General features: G+C 38.9%; 1 protein-coding gene across 1 annotated transcript; it reads left to right on the top strand.

The window, feature by feature from the left end:
- Positions 1-543: 543 nt before the first annotated feature.
- cd248a (CD248 molecule, endosialin a) lies at positions 544-4,682 on the top strand. The gene is made up of 2 exons (XM_028564593.1): positions 544-1,836; positions 1,942-4,682. Exons 1-2 carry the CDS (start codon positions 732-734, stop codon positions 2,991-2,993), a joined length of 2,157 nt encoding a protein of 718 aa, XP_028420394.1. The 5' UTR covers positions 544-731; the 3' UTR covers positions 2,994-4,682.
- Positions 4,683-17,386: the final 12,704 nt, after the last annotated feature.

Here is a 17,386-nt window from a genome sequence, read left to right as displayed (position 1 = left end):
TATTACCCTGTATGGTATCAAATAAAGCAGACAAAACACATACTGTCGTAGTATTAAACTCCATAGGAGGTATGCGTGTTAAGAACCTCATGGTCTGAGTTACTAAATAAAAAAGATGTGAAAAACGATTAATGAAGGGAGAAGGAAGAGTTCAAGGCTGGAGAAGAGGAGATGGAAGATAAGTTATGTATTGCTGGAAATGTTGCTGGAAGTGATTATTCATTCTCATTTGAGTTATTACAAGAAAAGTTTGTGTGCAACAATTTGATGCATATTAATTTGTATGTCTGAATGTATGTGTGGATAAATGGCACAGTACCAAACTAAGTTCGTGAACGGTGCTAATGAAAACCATATGACATGCTCTAAGAAAAAAAGAATTGCAGTTTGCTGCACCTCCCCCATTCTGACACACATCCACAAAGCCCCCCCCCCACCTTCCAAAAACATACATTTCTCTTCCTCAACTCCCTCCCTCTCTCCCCTTCTACCCACCCTCCTCCTTGCCATATCTCCCTCCCTCTATCCTCCCTTCCTCATACTCCCCTCCCTGCCTACTCTCTGAAATCTTGGGACAATATGCATGCAGTCAACTTCAGCACAGATCTGTTTCAGCAGGGTTGAGTAAAGAGCAGAGATAGACAGTGAAAGTCAGGGGAGATAAAAGGGTAGAAAAAGTCTGGGTGAGAGACAGGCGGAGAGTAAAGGAATATATTCAGTTCTAAAAAAGAATGGGCTTCCTGGTGAGCAGTGCTGCTGCTTTTTTCTTAACCTCCCTGCTTGCTCTGCTCTGTGGACTTTCTTCGGTCCTGGGTCAGGATTTAAGAGAGAGGGATGCACTATGCAATGAGGAAGGTTGCTTTGTGGTCTACTTCCAACGCAAGACTTTTCTAGACTCATGGAGGGCCTGCAAGGACAAAGGTGGCAACCTAGCTACCATTAAACGCAAGGAGGAAGCTGCCACTATTGCCACTCTCTTCTCCTCTCTGGACTTGCGCCACTCACGCACCGATATAAGGGTATGGATTGGCCTGCAGCGCCAGCCTCGCCAGTGTACCACCACACGCCCACTGCGGGGTTTCTCATGGACTACTGGTGACCAGGACACAGAGTATACCAACTGGCAAAAAGAGGACTCCCCTAATATGTGCTCAGTGCCACGCTGTGTGGTTATGGGCTACAGCACTCAAGAGCAGAATGATAACTTCAAATGGCTGGATGGGTCCTGCTCAGTCTCTGTAGATGGGTATCTTTGCCATTATGCCTACAAAGGAATGTGTCCTGCCTTGCGGAATGAAGGGGCAGGCAATGCCCTCTACACCACTCCATTTAACCTTCTAAGCACACTGCTAACCCATTTACCCTTTGGATCTGTTGCTACTGTGCCCTGCCCCGTAGGCACCAAGGAGGAACAGTCAGTTTTGTGTATGCTGAAGGAAGATGGCTCAGTGGGGTGGTCAAGAGATTCCCCTCTCTGCTCCGATCCACCCGTATCACACAACGGGTGTTACCAGAATAATGGCGGATGTGAGCATTTCTGCAGGCCGGCCGGTGTTAACTTCTACTGTGAATGTGACGATGGGTATCAACTAGGAGACAATGGGCAGAAATGTGAGCTGTCTGATGTTTGTCAAGGGGCCCCCTGTGAGTTTGAGTGCCTGCCTCTCTCAGATGGGTACCGATGTGACTGTCCTGAAGGATACATGCTTGCACCAGATGACTATGGCTGTCTGGATGTAGACGAGTGCCTCCAGAGTCCTTGCGAGCAGCTTTGTGTGAATGCTCCAGGGACATTTGAATGTCGATGTCGGGAGGGTTACCATCCAGATGATGAGGGTGAGTGTGAGGATAAAGATGAGTGTATAAATGACCCATGTGAACATGCCTGTGAGAACACTCACGGCTCTCATATTTGCCACTGCCATCTGGGTTTTTCCCCAGTGCCTGAGGACCCTAGCCGATGCCAAGACACAGACGAGTGCCAGATCCCCGGGACCTGCGAGCAGATGTGTGTGAATTATGAGGGTGGATTTGAGTGCTACTGCGAGGAAGGCTATGAACTCATGTCTGATCACTATTCATGTCGCAAGAGAGGGGATAGAGATGACCAATCTGCTGTGACCCCTCCTTTTCCTGGACCTGTATGGCACCCTGCAGACTATGACTGGCCTCCAGAGGATGAGCAATCTCCGGACTCGCTGACTGACCGACCCAGAGTTTTGGATTCTGATGTAATTTGGGTCACCAGTGCCCCTCAGGAGGAAAACCTCTTTGATTTAGCACTTGGCCATCCGACACAGCAGGCTGAGGAAGATAGGGAAGACATAGCCAATGAAGGAGCTGACAGGTGGAATTTGGGACAGAGATCTGAGTCTGAGCTGGAAGTTTTGCCAACCACCATCTACACCACACCTCCACCCACCACCAGCTCCAGCACTACCCAAGACTGGTATGAAGAGGATGACGATAATGAGGAGGAGACCACCACAGCTCTCCCTTTCCGTTCCACTTCTACAATCTCTGAGGGAGCTTGGAATTGGTGGGAGGGGCTCCCCACTTCCAGCCAGAAACCAGGAAATCCAGACGATTTAGCCACAGACCCCAACATGCCTACGGATTCCAGCTACCCCACTGAGGCAGAAGAACAGTACCCCCTTATGGTAAACGATCATCTCCCAGAGAAGGAGTTAGGGGAGGAGATCACACACCAAGACCCAGCGGTTCCCACCCAGCTTACTCCTTCCCAGCCACCCCTGGATTCTGTCCAGAAAGACAGGGGGCAGAAGCAGAGCAGCATCTGGCTCCTGGTGGGCGTACTAGTGCCCATATGCATCTTTGTTGTAGTAATGGTGGCGCTGGGCATCGTCTACTGCACCCGCTGTGCTGTTCATTCACGCAACAAGAATGCCACTGACTGCTACCACTGGATCTCTGGGGCTCATGATAAACAGGGAGCTCCAAACCCCTCAGCAGGGGTCAAGACCCATGTTTAAACAGAGAAGAGAGAACATTAAACAGACTCTGCTTCAGAGGTAAGCAGGAGTGAATAATGGACCTGGTAAGGGACAAGCTAAATGTTTTACCCTCTCTGACTGTGGAACTGCCCACTCTTTGAACACATTTGGATATTACTGTTAAATATCAATTGATAATGTGGGGAAGGGACACTTAAAACCACTGACCTTTTTTTTGGGATAGGGTTGGTATGTGGTACAAACTGCTTTGATGTTTCATACACTGACCACACAGCGCAAGATCTTGCTTCATCAGTGCACTAGGTTACATTATTATAAAATATTAGTGTCTTCATTAGAAATCTCAAAAATGTGTGTAGTCATTTATTCATTTCACATTTCACAGCTGGAGCCAGATCCTGCAGAGAGCCTTGGAAATCAATGTACTGTTGGCAAAAGCATGGTAAAGCGAACTTTGCTATGATCTCCTTTCCATGCTAAATCCTCAGGCTCAGTTTTCATCAATAGCATATCACTGTAGATAACTTACTGTCAACTATGTTAATGGGATTTACGTGCATTGTTAGCTCACATCCGCAGTGAGTGAAAGAAGACTGTAAGCAAATATCCCTTCAAGAGAAAAGACATTCTACAGTCACATTATAATGCTGGGAAAGCAGTCATTTGAAATCACTGTTGAATGTTTGATAAGAGACCAAACCTTTATTTGTATATAGTGGTTCTTTTGTATTTATGTTTGTTTCATACTTGTCACCGATCAAGTGTAACAATTGTAATATTTCAAAGGCATACCTTTTTTATGGACCCCATAAACCTGGTGATATGCAGAGGAATGTCTGTCTGCACATGGGAATGCTTTTCCCTACTTAGATGAGTTTTAGAGCACTTCTCCTTTCCTTGTCTTTTTCTGAAAAGAGGTTAAAGTGCAGATGTTCACACTACGGAGGGAATGTTGTAGGGGCTGGTGATTGACATTAGCTTTGGCCTTGGTCATGATATGGCCATCAGTCACCCTTCATAACACTAATCCATTAGTACAGCTCAAGGTTTTATGGCCGTTGGATCTCATCCAGCTGTGTGAGGCTGCAGGTCAGTGTGACACCTTGCATGCATGCAACTTCAGATATTTTACAATTAAAAAAATACGACATATCCCAAAGACTGCAGAATCTAAAATTGTAAATAACATTTCTTTGGAGAAGTGCTCATTGGATGTTGAAAATTTTACAGACCAAAGAAAAAACGATTAATGAATGCAAGGCACTTACAAGTTAAAACATCTTTAATTTAATGGATAACTGACTCTTTAAAGTTTGGGAGAACCAAGTGCCGTTCCAAATTTGTCTTTATTTTAATAATAGACTGTGAAATATAAGGAACATCAGATGTCTATTTTTCTGTTATATGTTAAGAAATTGTGAATTAAAAACATTGACAAGGGTCGAGTGTGACAGTTTATTATTGTCTCAAATAGTAGTTTGACAAAATTACTATTTCTCAACTCGTGGTCAAGGTGTACCAGCGTTTACTGTGGCTTTCAACAGCGTCTCACAGTCTTTACCAGTTTGGTCAGGTCATGGATAGTTCAGTTGCTATCTGACATACGTAGGGAATTACCATCTGCTCAAGATGCCTGCATGATGCAATTTAAAGTTCCAGTAAAAACTACTAAGTGGACCTCAAATGATTTTTTTTTTTTTTTTTTTTTTTGTCAACATAAGAGAAGAAGTTTTTTTAGATGGCTGTTTGTTATTGTGTTTCCTCAGAAAAGTGGAAAAATGAATGTGGGTGGAGGGAGGGGTGGGTGTGTGACAATAAGGATACTGTAATGGCCCTCAGTTTGAAGAAAGGGTAGAGCATGGAAAATACAACAGGATCCTTGAGCATAGTCAACCACTGGCAGTAAGGAAGCATTGTGATTGTATTAACTAATGGAATGTGATGATCAAAAACAGGTTCTGGCTCCGCGAGTGTTTCTCAGGGGGGGTCTCTCTCTCTCTCTCTCTCCTCTTTCTGTCTCTCTCCCTCTCTGACCTATTTTCAACCACTACCATCTCTTCTACAGCTCTCAGTACACTATACATTCTAATTAGTTAACCTTACTTAAAAAGCATGCAAACCGTGCCTTTAAAAACACAAAGTTGTTGTTTGACTTAAGTAAAGGGAAATAGATATTGTATGTTGTACTAATAAATGCTTATTTAGTGTAGTACCCTTACATTTGAGTTGAAATAAAGAACAGTATAGAGTATATGTAATTTAAATGTACTCTTAACTTAGTATATACTACTCAAAACTACTAGTTCAAACAAGTAAACTAGTGTGTTTCCCCAACAACTCATACAGGGAGACACTACAGGTGAATAGGGAAAATATTTTAACTAACCATGAAACTTTCCGAGTTGATTATTTACATTATGACAATAATCTTTTGTATTACAGGTTTTCTGAAATTATATTTTTAAATATGCACCCCAGGCATTATCTTGTTCAACATGTGCTAATGCATACATTTCCAGAACAGAAATAACAGAAATGTTAACAGTTCAACATTTTTGTTTCATCTTGTTGACATATTAGAGTCAACGGTTTTTACAGACGGGATTTTGGATAACTGCCATAAAGAAATCCATTTTCGCCATGTTTTTAGGTATAAAATGTTACATAAATCAGACTATGAATGATATATGAACAGAGCCCTCTGTAAAACCCTTCAGAATATAGATACAAACTACAGTGAGAAGTTTGGTGTATGTACGTGCTACTAAAGTGGAGATTTGTGGCTCAGAGTCTGAGAAAAACTCATTTTGAGAAAATGGCCTTAAAAGATATGGATTGTAAAATGCCATACATTTTGAACACACTACAGATGTAAAGGTAACTAACAGATATCACCATGAAACTTTCCCAGTTGATTGTTTACCTTAAGACAATTATTTTTGTATTAAAAATTTTGCAAATAAGGGGCGCCCGGGTAGCTCACCTGGTAACTAGTATAGAGTATATGTTCAAACATCCATTATACATGAAGTATCACATAGTTCAATTATGTTTTTTTATTTTTCTAACTGTAACAAACATCTCAAAAAGTCAGCACTCTTTAGTTTCAGCTCATTGTCTATAGTTAAGTACCTCATACAACCCCACTTAAAAAAATCCTCAAGCTATCCCTTTAATTGTGTAATAACAATAACTCGCAGTTTATAGAGCAAACTTGGTAAAGAACCAATGACAAGTGCATAGTTGCTTCATTCACTAAGCTTAAGAGTAAGAAACCTACTTCTGGCACATATAATTGAACCCCTCTGAGGTCTTAAATTTACCTTTTTAAGGTATTTGCATAAAATGCCCATGTGTTTCATATCAAAATGTTCACAACAAAATCAGCTTTCCGTACAGTGCGGCCCACATTTTTTGTAGAGCAATGTGTAAAGAGATAATTTGACAACATGAAACGTTGGATGTTCGCTTTTTAAAATTCCTCAACACTCTTTTGTAATGATGTGTTGTACGAATTGATTTTGGTGCTTAAAATGAGTTTACTGAAGTCTTAGGTTGTCTGAAATGAAATTTTGTAATATCGCTTTTTGAGTAGGAGTGTTAAAAAAACAAAACATCGTTTGGACGCGCTGGTGCATCTTTCGTCCTTAGAGGGTTAACTTTAAAGTTTTTTTGCAGCACTAAATCTTGCAGCTCAAATGGAATTATTTTCACTGGATATTATGACCAGACAATGACCGGAAATATTTAAATATGTTGGACTTTACTTTACGGGTCAAGAATCGACAATCCAGCTGCCATGCAAGATAAGTGACCCCCATCCCCATCACCAGTAGAAAAGACCTTACCTTAACTAAATGGATTTTGCTGCTCAGCCTTAACAATACCTTAACCATGCTTTAGTTTCCACACACTGATATTGTAGAAATATACAACTGAAAGGAAGTGAATGTTTTGCAGATATTGTATGTACTTGATAAATATTCTGTCTGAATCTGTTTGGTCATTTCCCCCAAAATGTAGTTTTCTAATGCAAAACAGTTGCATTTGAATGTAATATATAGCCAATTAGATCTTAGATTAAATCTGACCAGAGCAAATAGAAAACAGCAGGAGGGATAAAATAACCACTGGTTTAATAACCTCCGTCTCCACCTGCTTCATCTTGATGTTAGAGAATGAATGGAGACACGTCGTCAGCTGAGGAAAAATCTGATAATGGAAAATGAACCCTGATGTTGACACTGTGCCAGCTGTTTGCTCTGTCTATCCTCAGCTTCCTTCTGACTTTCAATCATTGATTGAGCGACTCTCTCTCTCCAAACTCACTCTCTGATGCTTTGAGCTTTTATCTGGCTTTTTCCACCGTTGCAAAGGCAAACAAGCCCCCATTCATAATAACTGGCTACATCCACTCAGATGTGGTTGGAGGCTATTGATATCCAATATCTAACCAAAGTTTTGTGTCCTTACCAGGTAGCGTACATAGAATTGTGACAAAAGATGTTCGTCAATGACATTTTTTTTTCCATGATGAAGATGCCACGCGGGCGAGACTAAACTGACTTAACCCTTGTGTTGACCTCGGGTCACATTGACCCGTTTTCAATTTTTGTTTTATTTCAGAAAATATATGGGACGTAGAAAGAAGCACTGAAAATGTGTAGAAGAAAAATTGAACAATTTAAAAAGGTTGGAAAAAGCAAAAACAAACTGAAAGGTCAAATACGTCGAAAAAAAGGTTGACGGGAAGACAACACAAGGGTTAATTAAACAATAACTGACTATATATATATATATATATATATGTGTGTGTGTATATATATATATATACATATATATATAAACAAACAGGTGACAAAAATGTAATTAAAAATGAAATGTATAATAAAATCCCCATTCTTTTTTTTTTTTTCAAACAATCAATCATACTTGTAATATAAAATATCCCTATTGTCATTGTCATTTTCCCTTTATGTGCGCCAAATCATCTTCTCTGTAACCACCAACAGTGCTAACGCCTGCAGCTAGCTGCACCCTTGTCTATATCGACGACGGTTAATTTCCAGGATAGTTCTGGTGCCGATGGATGTTTTGATGTGACTCTGCTCGCGTCTAGCAACATTCACTGGAACCTCTGAGCAACGTCACTGTCATTGTTGCGATTTTCTGTTATAGCTTTTCCTGCTTTATTGTGTAAAATGTTTTCCCTGTTTCCTTGTTTACTGTCTCTTGTGTTCTCTATTGCAGTTTACCCTGTGTTCATCCTTGTGTATGTTTTATGTTTCAGTTTCCTGTTTTATTTTGTAGTCTGTTTTCTCCCATGTCATGTCTTGTTTTCCTTCCTGCCTTGTGATTGTCTGCCCCACCCTGATGTCTTCCACCTGTTTCTGAGCCCTCGTGTCACCTGTCCCTTGTTTCACCCTCGTTACCTTGTGTATTTAGTCTCTGTGTTGTCTTTGTCTGTTGTCAGATCATCGTGTGTGATTGTGTGTGTAAGTCTACTCCCTTTGTCTCAGTGTGCCAGTTTATTTTGGATGCTTGGTCTTTTGGTTCCCCAACGGGTATTGGTACCATTTTTTTGCCTGCTGTCTTCTGGACTCCTTTTGTTGTATTGCTTTTTATTTTATTAAATCCTCGTGCTCACCACTGCCCTGCCATCTCTGCATTTTTCAGGTCTGCCATTTCCCTAAACGTAACAGTCACAGGCTATTGGCAAATTCTAAAGAAAATCTGGATTGTGCAACAAGGCAGGCCTGCTTGGTTCTTTGGTGAATGATTGTGAAGATTTACAAAGAATATGTTTACGGCATTTACTCTCTAACTGGAACGTTTTGGGACTGATCATAGTCTTGCTATGGACAAAAGAATTACTTTTAATTACATTTTTATTTGACAGGGACAGTGCATATTAATAAACATTTCTGTAAACATGCCAGAATTAGCCAAAAGGGAGGTTTTCATCTGCAGTCCTTGGCCAGATGTTACAATAGGTTCCCTAAAAAGCAAATAATAGGCATCCTAACAGGAGCACAACAATACACTGGTAAGAGCAAATTGCGTTTAACCATGTATCAGCTAATTTAAATAGCTCACGTATTTTTAACTTAATTTAATATTATGTGACGTTTTCTTTTGCGGGGTGCAAGTGTTCCACCAAAACAAGTTCTTTCCCGAGGCTATTTTGCAGAGCCACCGTCGCTGCGTCCGGAACTTAGTGCTGACCAAGCCAATTGTGATTGGTTTAAAGAAATGCAAACAACCCAGAGTTTTTTTTTTTTTCCTCCTATCCAAAAATGTTCTGTGGACTAGCCAGACCTTCCTGGCCAGTCCTGTGCTGTGGAGATAGGTAGGCCAATGCAAGACTAGCTGCACCCTAACGCCAGATGGTGGTGGGAAAAGACAAGTGGACATTGGCAGAAACAAACAGGTCACATTTGGACCCACTTTGAATATAATACCATGGAGAGGAAAAAACAACTGCATAGTAACAATATTGTCAGTACAGAAAACCTGCAGCTACAAGGCCTAAACACTAATAGAATTAAATCAACATGTGGTGTTGATTTTTGTTGTTATTGTATGGTCCATCCATCCAGGGAACTCATTTATTAAATTGTGTTTAATAAATATGCAAATCCGAACATGTTTTAAGTCTGGAAATGAAGAGGTCATTTGCAAAGAACAGATATAAATCTTTGTAAAATGAGTAAACCAACACCAGTTAGATTTTCTCTATGAGTGCACAATAAAAAAAAGATTATGAACTTTCCAATCCAATCCACCTTTATTTATAAAGCACTTTAAAAACAACATAGTTGACCAAAGTGCTGAACACAATCTAAAATAAGCAATAACATATAGTAGTGACACAATAGAACAATAAAATAGCAATACAAAAGAATTCTAAAAAGAAAAACAGCCTCAAAAATCATCCCTCAAACTGAGTTAAAAGCCAAAGAAAATAAATGAGTTTTAAGACGAGATTTAAAAACGGGAAGAGACTCGGTCAATCTGATGTGCAAAGGCAGTTCATTCCAAAATAAATTGTCTTGATATTATCAAAATAACCAAACACCAGTTTGATTTATATACCCTGGATTGCACCAAAACAAAAAAAACATAAATAATTTAAAAAAAAGCAGAGTTATCTGCTTGATAAACGAACCCTTCATTATTTGCTTAAATTGATAACATCAGACCAGACCGCTGCTTTGCAAAGCTGCGTTCATCATTCTACAACCTGGCATTTTATGCCTAAATCAAATGGATACATTCTTATTTAAGAGCAGGTCTTTTGGGGTTGTTTAAAATGCTACTTCTTGTACTTCACCATGGATATATAAAAAGAACGGACGAAGATTCTGGGCCTGAAAAGTGAAGCTAAAGTTTCAGTGCCTTGAACCTGCATTCTATCTTATTTCCAGCAGGGGGAGACTCCACTGGTTGCAAAAAGAAGTCTGTTTCTAAAGAAGTCTATGAGAAATTGACCCTACTTCTCACTTGATTTATAAACTCCATAAACATTTTCATAATGAGTTTATGGCCTCAATGGCTAGTTTCAAGTCTTCTTCAATACAGCATGATGTTCATTTAGTAAATAATGGTCCCATTTATTTTAAAATTGACATTCAAGCAGGAGATGCTTTAGGGGTGTGAATACACACACTGACCTGTCAATCAGGACCGAGGTTTGGCAATGCTAACCATGGCACTGCGTACATTAAAATAGTCTTGAGCTTTTCTTAGGGTGTTGTCTGTGTTTTTGACCCTCTCGCTGTGGGTTTTCAGCAAAGTTAATTGGAACATTTGTTCACATAAAAATGTCAGCGTTCTGCCATCCAAGCTAGCTAGCTAGCTAGCATTAGCTGGTAACTTAAGGGAAAGATTGTCCATTTTTAGTACCGCTGTACATGGAGATGAATGGTACCAGTACCCGAGGTCCATTTGCCTTACGGTAAATCTCTGCCGGATGACTCGCTTCATAAGGGTTGCAAATCTGCAACTTTCGACCTTTAGCATTTAGTTTAGCACAGCACCAATGCAACCATAAACAACACTGGCTTGGCTGCTTGGCTCCACCCTTTCATTGAAAACCATCATATCGAACAAAAAAACAACAAAACAACAAAAACAAGATGGCGACGGTCATATTGCCAAATTCCATGATTCAAAACAGCATTCCGGATGCTGCATTTACAATTTTTTTGTCCATGTCTTTACTAAAAGTAGAATAAATGTTCAAAACATTTTTGTCAATTTAACTAAACGGTAGTTTTTCTCAGCTGAAAATTGGCTATATGACTAAAACTAACATGGACTTTTGGTCTCAGGATTAAGAATTTGCAGGACACAATTAACTGTGTAGAAAAAAAATGGTTATTTCCATTTGCTGCTTGTTTTTTGTCTGTTACATTCCATTCTGTTAAAACTCTGAACAAAGCCTCTATCATTTGTTTTAACGGTTATGATAAATTGATATCAACATTTTTTACACTATTTCCCTTCCTGTGTTAACCTACCTTGAACCAGTCATCCTTTCGTCTGGTGCCCATTTCTTATCCATCTACTGTCACGTCATCGAAGTGAATGGATCAAATTGTTAGAAAATGTTTTTATTCTTGTGCTTCTCATTAAACCTTCCGAACATTGTACTAGAGGTTAGAACATTGAACTGAACTCTGCGTGTCACTTTGTTCTCTGAGCTTGTAACTGCTTCAGAATCAACTCACAGAGAACAAGCCAGTATATGAAAGGATGGGAAGAGTAAATATTCTCTCCTAGATTGATAATTCATCTTTACATCCTTACACCTATCAACACATGGCTAGAATGCATCTTATGCCTACCATACACTGGAAGACTTTGAACAGACTTTGAAAAGACTAAAGTCTGACACCATCTCACATCTAAAGACAATCATCTCACATCTAACATTAAAGACTGTCATAATATGTAAAGAGAAAAATTTAGCTAGCTACTGCTAGCACAAGATGTAACTTAAGGGGCAACTATTATATAGCATTTTCAGGATAAAACTTTTTGTTTTTGTAATAGAACATGTTTACAAGTTTTAATGTTTAAAAAAAACACTTTATTTTTCTCATAGTGCCCATGACTGCTGCACCTGTATTCATCCTCTGTATGAGACACCCTCTCTCTTTAATCCCTCCTTCCGAAAAAGCCCAGTCTGCTTTTAAACCAAATATTACATAAATAGAAAAAGTTTCAGGAGTAATGTGACCCAGAATTGGGGAGAATTTAACAACACTGGCAGCCAAGCTGACATTTTACTGCCATTTGAATGTAGTTACATGCAACAATATTAAAAAAAAGCACTCCAGTCCTGCCTACCTGGAGCACATGACCAATCATAGAAGACCATCTTAGAGTTTACGTTTACCTCATTATTTTTTGGCCATGTTTAACATGAAAATTCAACATTATAACATTGTAGATATGGCAGAAAATACACAAAAGCATAATATGTCCACTTTAAGGAAAAGTTTGCAGGTTTTCTGTTCTGCCATACATGCAGATGAATGGCTGCAGTATGAATGACTTTTTGCGTCAGTAGCTAACACCAAAGGCACCTGACCAAGCGTTGTTTTTTGTAGTGCTGGGAATGAGACTGTGTTGGGATTTTAAGACTGTGTGGAAGAATCGCTCAAAATCCTGCCTGAACACTGGGAGACATTAGCATTTTTGTGTACCTTAAAGCAAAAAAAAAAAAAAAAAGGCTTCTCCACCAGGTATTAAATGCATTTTAGTTAGCATGTTCAATACTTTTTTCCTGTGTCATAACTTTTTTTAATGCATTAGAATGTTACAATTTCTTCATTTGTGCAGTTTTATTGAGTTAATATCAATGTCTGGCCTACATGTCATATGAATAGCTAAAATACTGCTATATACTGAAACCAATATCCAGAGATTAGAACTTCCAAAGCAACGGCAATGACCTTGACTGTTCACAGTATGATTATTTGCTAGAGGAAAGTGAATATCTGAGGCCAAGAACTGGTTGGCTTATTTTGCAGACATATGACTTTAGTACTTCCAAAGAATAATCCCCCTAAGCCCTATTTTCTATAAGAAAAAATAAACGGTCTGTCTGTTAATGGCATAGCATTTTTAACAATGCACTCACCACACACTGACAATGGAGAAGTAAATGGCAAATTATGGTCTTTAAGTAATCAATCACTTTCATGTGGAGGCACAAGGGAGTCTGTCTGATATCTGAAAAGGTATACAGAGAAAGAAAGGACTCACAGCCAGGTGGACAAAATGATTTAAGTTTTGTTCCTCATAATTGTACTCTGCACTTCTTCTCTTTTAGCTGACGTCTGGAAATCAATAATTACTCATGCGAGCATTTGATTAGTTTTCAGAACCATCAGACGTGTGATTCTTCTTTTCACTGAGCCGGGTTTGTCTGGATAAAGAATGAGGCAGTCACACACGGAACACTTTGTTTTTCGAGAAGTCACATCAGTTTTCTTCATTAGACATTCCTGAAGCTGCAGTATAGTCAGAAATGTGTTCAACAGAGACCGAACAAGAAGGGTGCCAAAGGTTAATCTGAGGGCAGCAGATACAGAGGTATGTTTGTGTCGTGAGAATATGAGATGCAAGTGTGCATGTGGGACAAACAAAAGTATTGTTGCAACCTGAAGTAATCGTAACCAAGACCTCTTCTCTGAATAATCGTCTTCTTCTCTATGTGTTAGTTTCAACAATAAATGAGAAGTTATGTGATTTGTGGCCTGACAGACAAACACGTGGACATCTATTCACTACACTTGGATATATGGTAACTGCATCCCTCTCTAGCTTGCAACTTGATCTGGGCCCTTGACTTCATCTTGCCCCTCCATTTCCTCTCTGTGTGAGACATTGACCTCCAGATTCCTGGGCTGTGCCTGGATAAAAACAAGGCCGCAAGCTTGAAGTCAAAGTCAGTCTTGAAGATTCGGCAGGCAGTTTATATACTGTTGTGGTATTTTAGCACTGCACTTCTAACTAACACTGTCCGACTCATGATAGACAATTTAAAACGAGGATCCAAATCAATGCCGTTTTTTATTCCATACATAGTTTATACCCACTTTTGGGATTGCTCTGTTGCCAACGGAAATTCCGCCAGATGTCACTCTTTTCAGCTGGATACGCTCAATGGTGTTTTTTGCCCCCAACTGCTCCTTCCAGGCAGCGGTTGCAGCACTTCAAGGCACCTTACCCTAACCTTAACCCTAACCAAAACCAGTGCCTCCCAATGGTACCTTCCATGCAGCGCTGCCTGGAAGGCACCATCGGGGGCAAAAAACACAGATAAACGCTGGGTACCTTCCTCTTTCTTTGTGTTAGAATTTTGAACTCAGATGGATTAATGAGGACTATGGTTGACTGCTCCTCAGATCTCTGCAGGGTAAATCCAGACAGCTAGCTAGACTATCTGGCCAATCTGAGTTTTCTGTTGTACGACTATACCCACCGACACCCCACACACATACCCACCATCTATACAGTATAGCCATTTTAATATCCATATCAACAGCACTGCAGTTCTCAGAGATAAATGCTCTCTGGTACAAACTGTCTTGTTAAACACTCTTAAAGCTGACATGATGTGCTATCCAGACCTGTCCAATTTAAAGAAAGCTGTCTTAAAATAGAAGCCCACAGATTAAAGGCCACAGATCTCTGGCAGAGTGTGAAGCCCCAAGGCCATCTAACTGGACCTTGCTTCACTCAGATAGGTTTGTTCCTTCATCGCCTGAGGCTCTGCAGCTGTAAAGGTTTTCTGTCAGCAAGATTTGAAGGATGGATAGAAAAAAGCATTTGGAGTGAGGCGCGATACATAAAGAATAACAAAGAAGACACAGAGTGAGAAGTAAAGAGGGCGTTAAATAGAAATGAATACTGGCAGTCATCAATTCCACATTAAGCAAAACTATACTTAGTTTATGTACTTGCTACCCAGCAAACATTGGTCCGACAGCAACGTTGTGTCCCTGGCCAAAAATAGTCGCAGTCGGACGGCATAAATCGGTAAAAAGATGTTACACAGAACATTTCCTAAAAATGCATTCAGATACATTTGAACATGTCAACAGTTCTGTGGGGTTGCATGTATAATTGTTATTTTTACTTTTAGCTACGTGTACTTCACCATATACCATGTTGTGAATCAGTTGTAAGTGGACGTCCACTAAGTGACGTCCTTTACACGTGCATTTATAGTCCATCATGCCCCTCTATGAAATCAATTGTGATAAAGCTGCGCTAAACCCTTGCATGGTTAATACTGCAATAATTAATTTAAAACGCCAAGTTTTTAAAAGGTTATGAAGACGTCCACTGACGTCTTTTACACGTCTAGTCAAGCAAAACAGAAAAAGAAACACGATTTGTATACAAAGTACATTTACTTTATGTTGTTTAAATAAATTATAATTACACAGTGCCCAGTGTGGTTAAGTGATTGCAAAGCCACTGCATTTTAGTCATTATTTCAACCTGTTGTACCTGATGTATTCTTTGTTGTTGTTTTTTAAATGAATGTATGTATACATGTAAAACATAAATATATCCGGTCACCATTTATGTCGGAGTTGGATGTAATCATTGACATATATAACATGTAATTGCCATTGACAGGGAAACTGCTGCCAAGATGTAGTAACAAAAGATCTCGCGATATTACAAAATCCCGCGATATGATAGATTATCTCGCGAGATGTTAACGCGTTCTCCCCATAGACTCCGGAGCCAGTAACTTGAACGTTGAACAACAAATGAACAAATGATGCCCACATTGTCAACTGAAATGTACTGAGTTTGGCTAAAATTAGCTAGCTAGCAAACGTTGGTAGGCTAAAAGTTACTTTGAACTTATACAACGGTATACCATAGTATAAAGTATGTTTAATGTTACAGTCAAAGTTGTGAAAGTGTATGTTTTAACATTGCATGCAATTGCTACGCTGCACTGTACTGTTAATCGTGATTTTTTTTTACCTTATTTGGTTATTTTTTCTAAGGTGAAGTAATCCTACATTTTTTTTCATAGAATGGGTTAGGGTTATATATTTATATTTATAGTCTATCATGCCCCTCTATGAAATCAATTGTGATAAAGCTGCGCTAAACCCTTGCATGGTTAATACAATATATATATATATATATATATATATATAAATAAATTGATGTAGCTTTTTTCTAACTTTTCATTCATGAAAAGGGTGCAAAATCTTGCACCCGTTTATTTTTTTAATTTAGTTATAGGACCATAAAAACATTTTGAAAATAATTCAATGTAATTTTTTTCCTACTGTTTGTTTTGTTTATTTTTATTATTGTAATATTCTCTTCCCTCAGATGCTGTGAAGAGGTGGAGCCCAAATTCAACTGAATCAGAAATTGATGCGGCTATGGCGGAACACTTGAAACATGCTCCAGGAAGAGCTGGGGGTGTGGTTATAACAAATAACTGTTCTGGTGTAAATGATGTTGCAAGAAGATGCTACACAAAGGAAGATATTTGTGACAGTGTTATTGAACTGACGGAATTAATGGAATTGAGCTAAAACTGAATTTGTTTTGTAATGAACACGTTTTTCCTGTTTCCCGGGTGAATCTGTATTGTATAAACCGTAAAATAAATAAATGTGATTTGGAATTTTGTGGCTTTTTAGTTCATCCCGTTATCTTTATGATCATTTGTAATGAACTACTAAAATGAAAATAAGATAAAACTTTATTTTACAGTGTCCTTGTTACATGTATTTACTGTAATAACTATAAATTATGCATAATTACATGCAACAAACCTTAACCCTATATTTAGATGCAGTTAATTATATTAATAAGTAGCCTACTTAAATGTATAAGTAAAGTGTTATTTGATCTACACGTGATTATAACGTGTTATAGACGTTCAGGTATGACTGGACCGATTTTGGACCTTTTTAGAACCTTTGTCAAGTTTAGATGTGTAAACGATTTAACACAATGGGTGTATGATTATTTTATATGCAGGCTTATGTATAGCCTACACTTATGCAGAAGCACATCTTATAAACATCCAGAAGAAGACTAATTCTGAGGTGAAAATGATACCTGCTATACATTAGCATGTTAGCAAGTCTATGCTGTTCAAATCTATTTCTTCAGTGCGCTGTTGCAGATAAAAATATCTCATTTAAGGGAAACCAAGTCAAAATGAGGTAATTGCTAACATCAGCATACTAATTGTGCACAATGTTTCACATTTCTTTATTGTCATATACAGAAATGGTGAAGCAGTGATTGGTAATAAAACATTCTTAGTTATCAAGCTTTGAATTAACCATGTCATCTAAGCAAACTTAAAAAGGCTTTCTATTATGACAAATCATCTGATGAAT

Source organism: Perca flavescens, chromosome 19 (genome assembly GCF_004354835.1).
Source record: "Perca flavescens isolate YP-PL-M2 chromosome 19, PFLA_1.0, whole genome shotgun sequence".
NCBI classification, from domain to species: domain Eukaryota; kingdom Metazoa; phylum Chordata; class Actinopteri; order Perciformes; family Percidae; genus Perca; species Perca flavescens.
The sequence above is the reverse complement of the archived record's forward strand: the minus strand, read 5'-3'. Positions and strand labels throughout refer to the sequence as shown.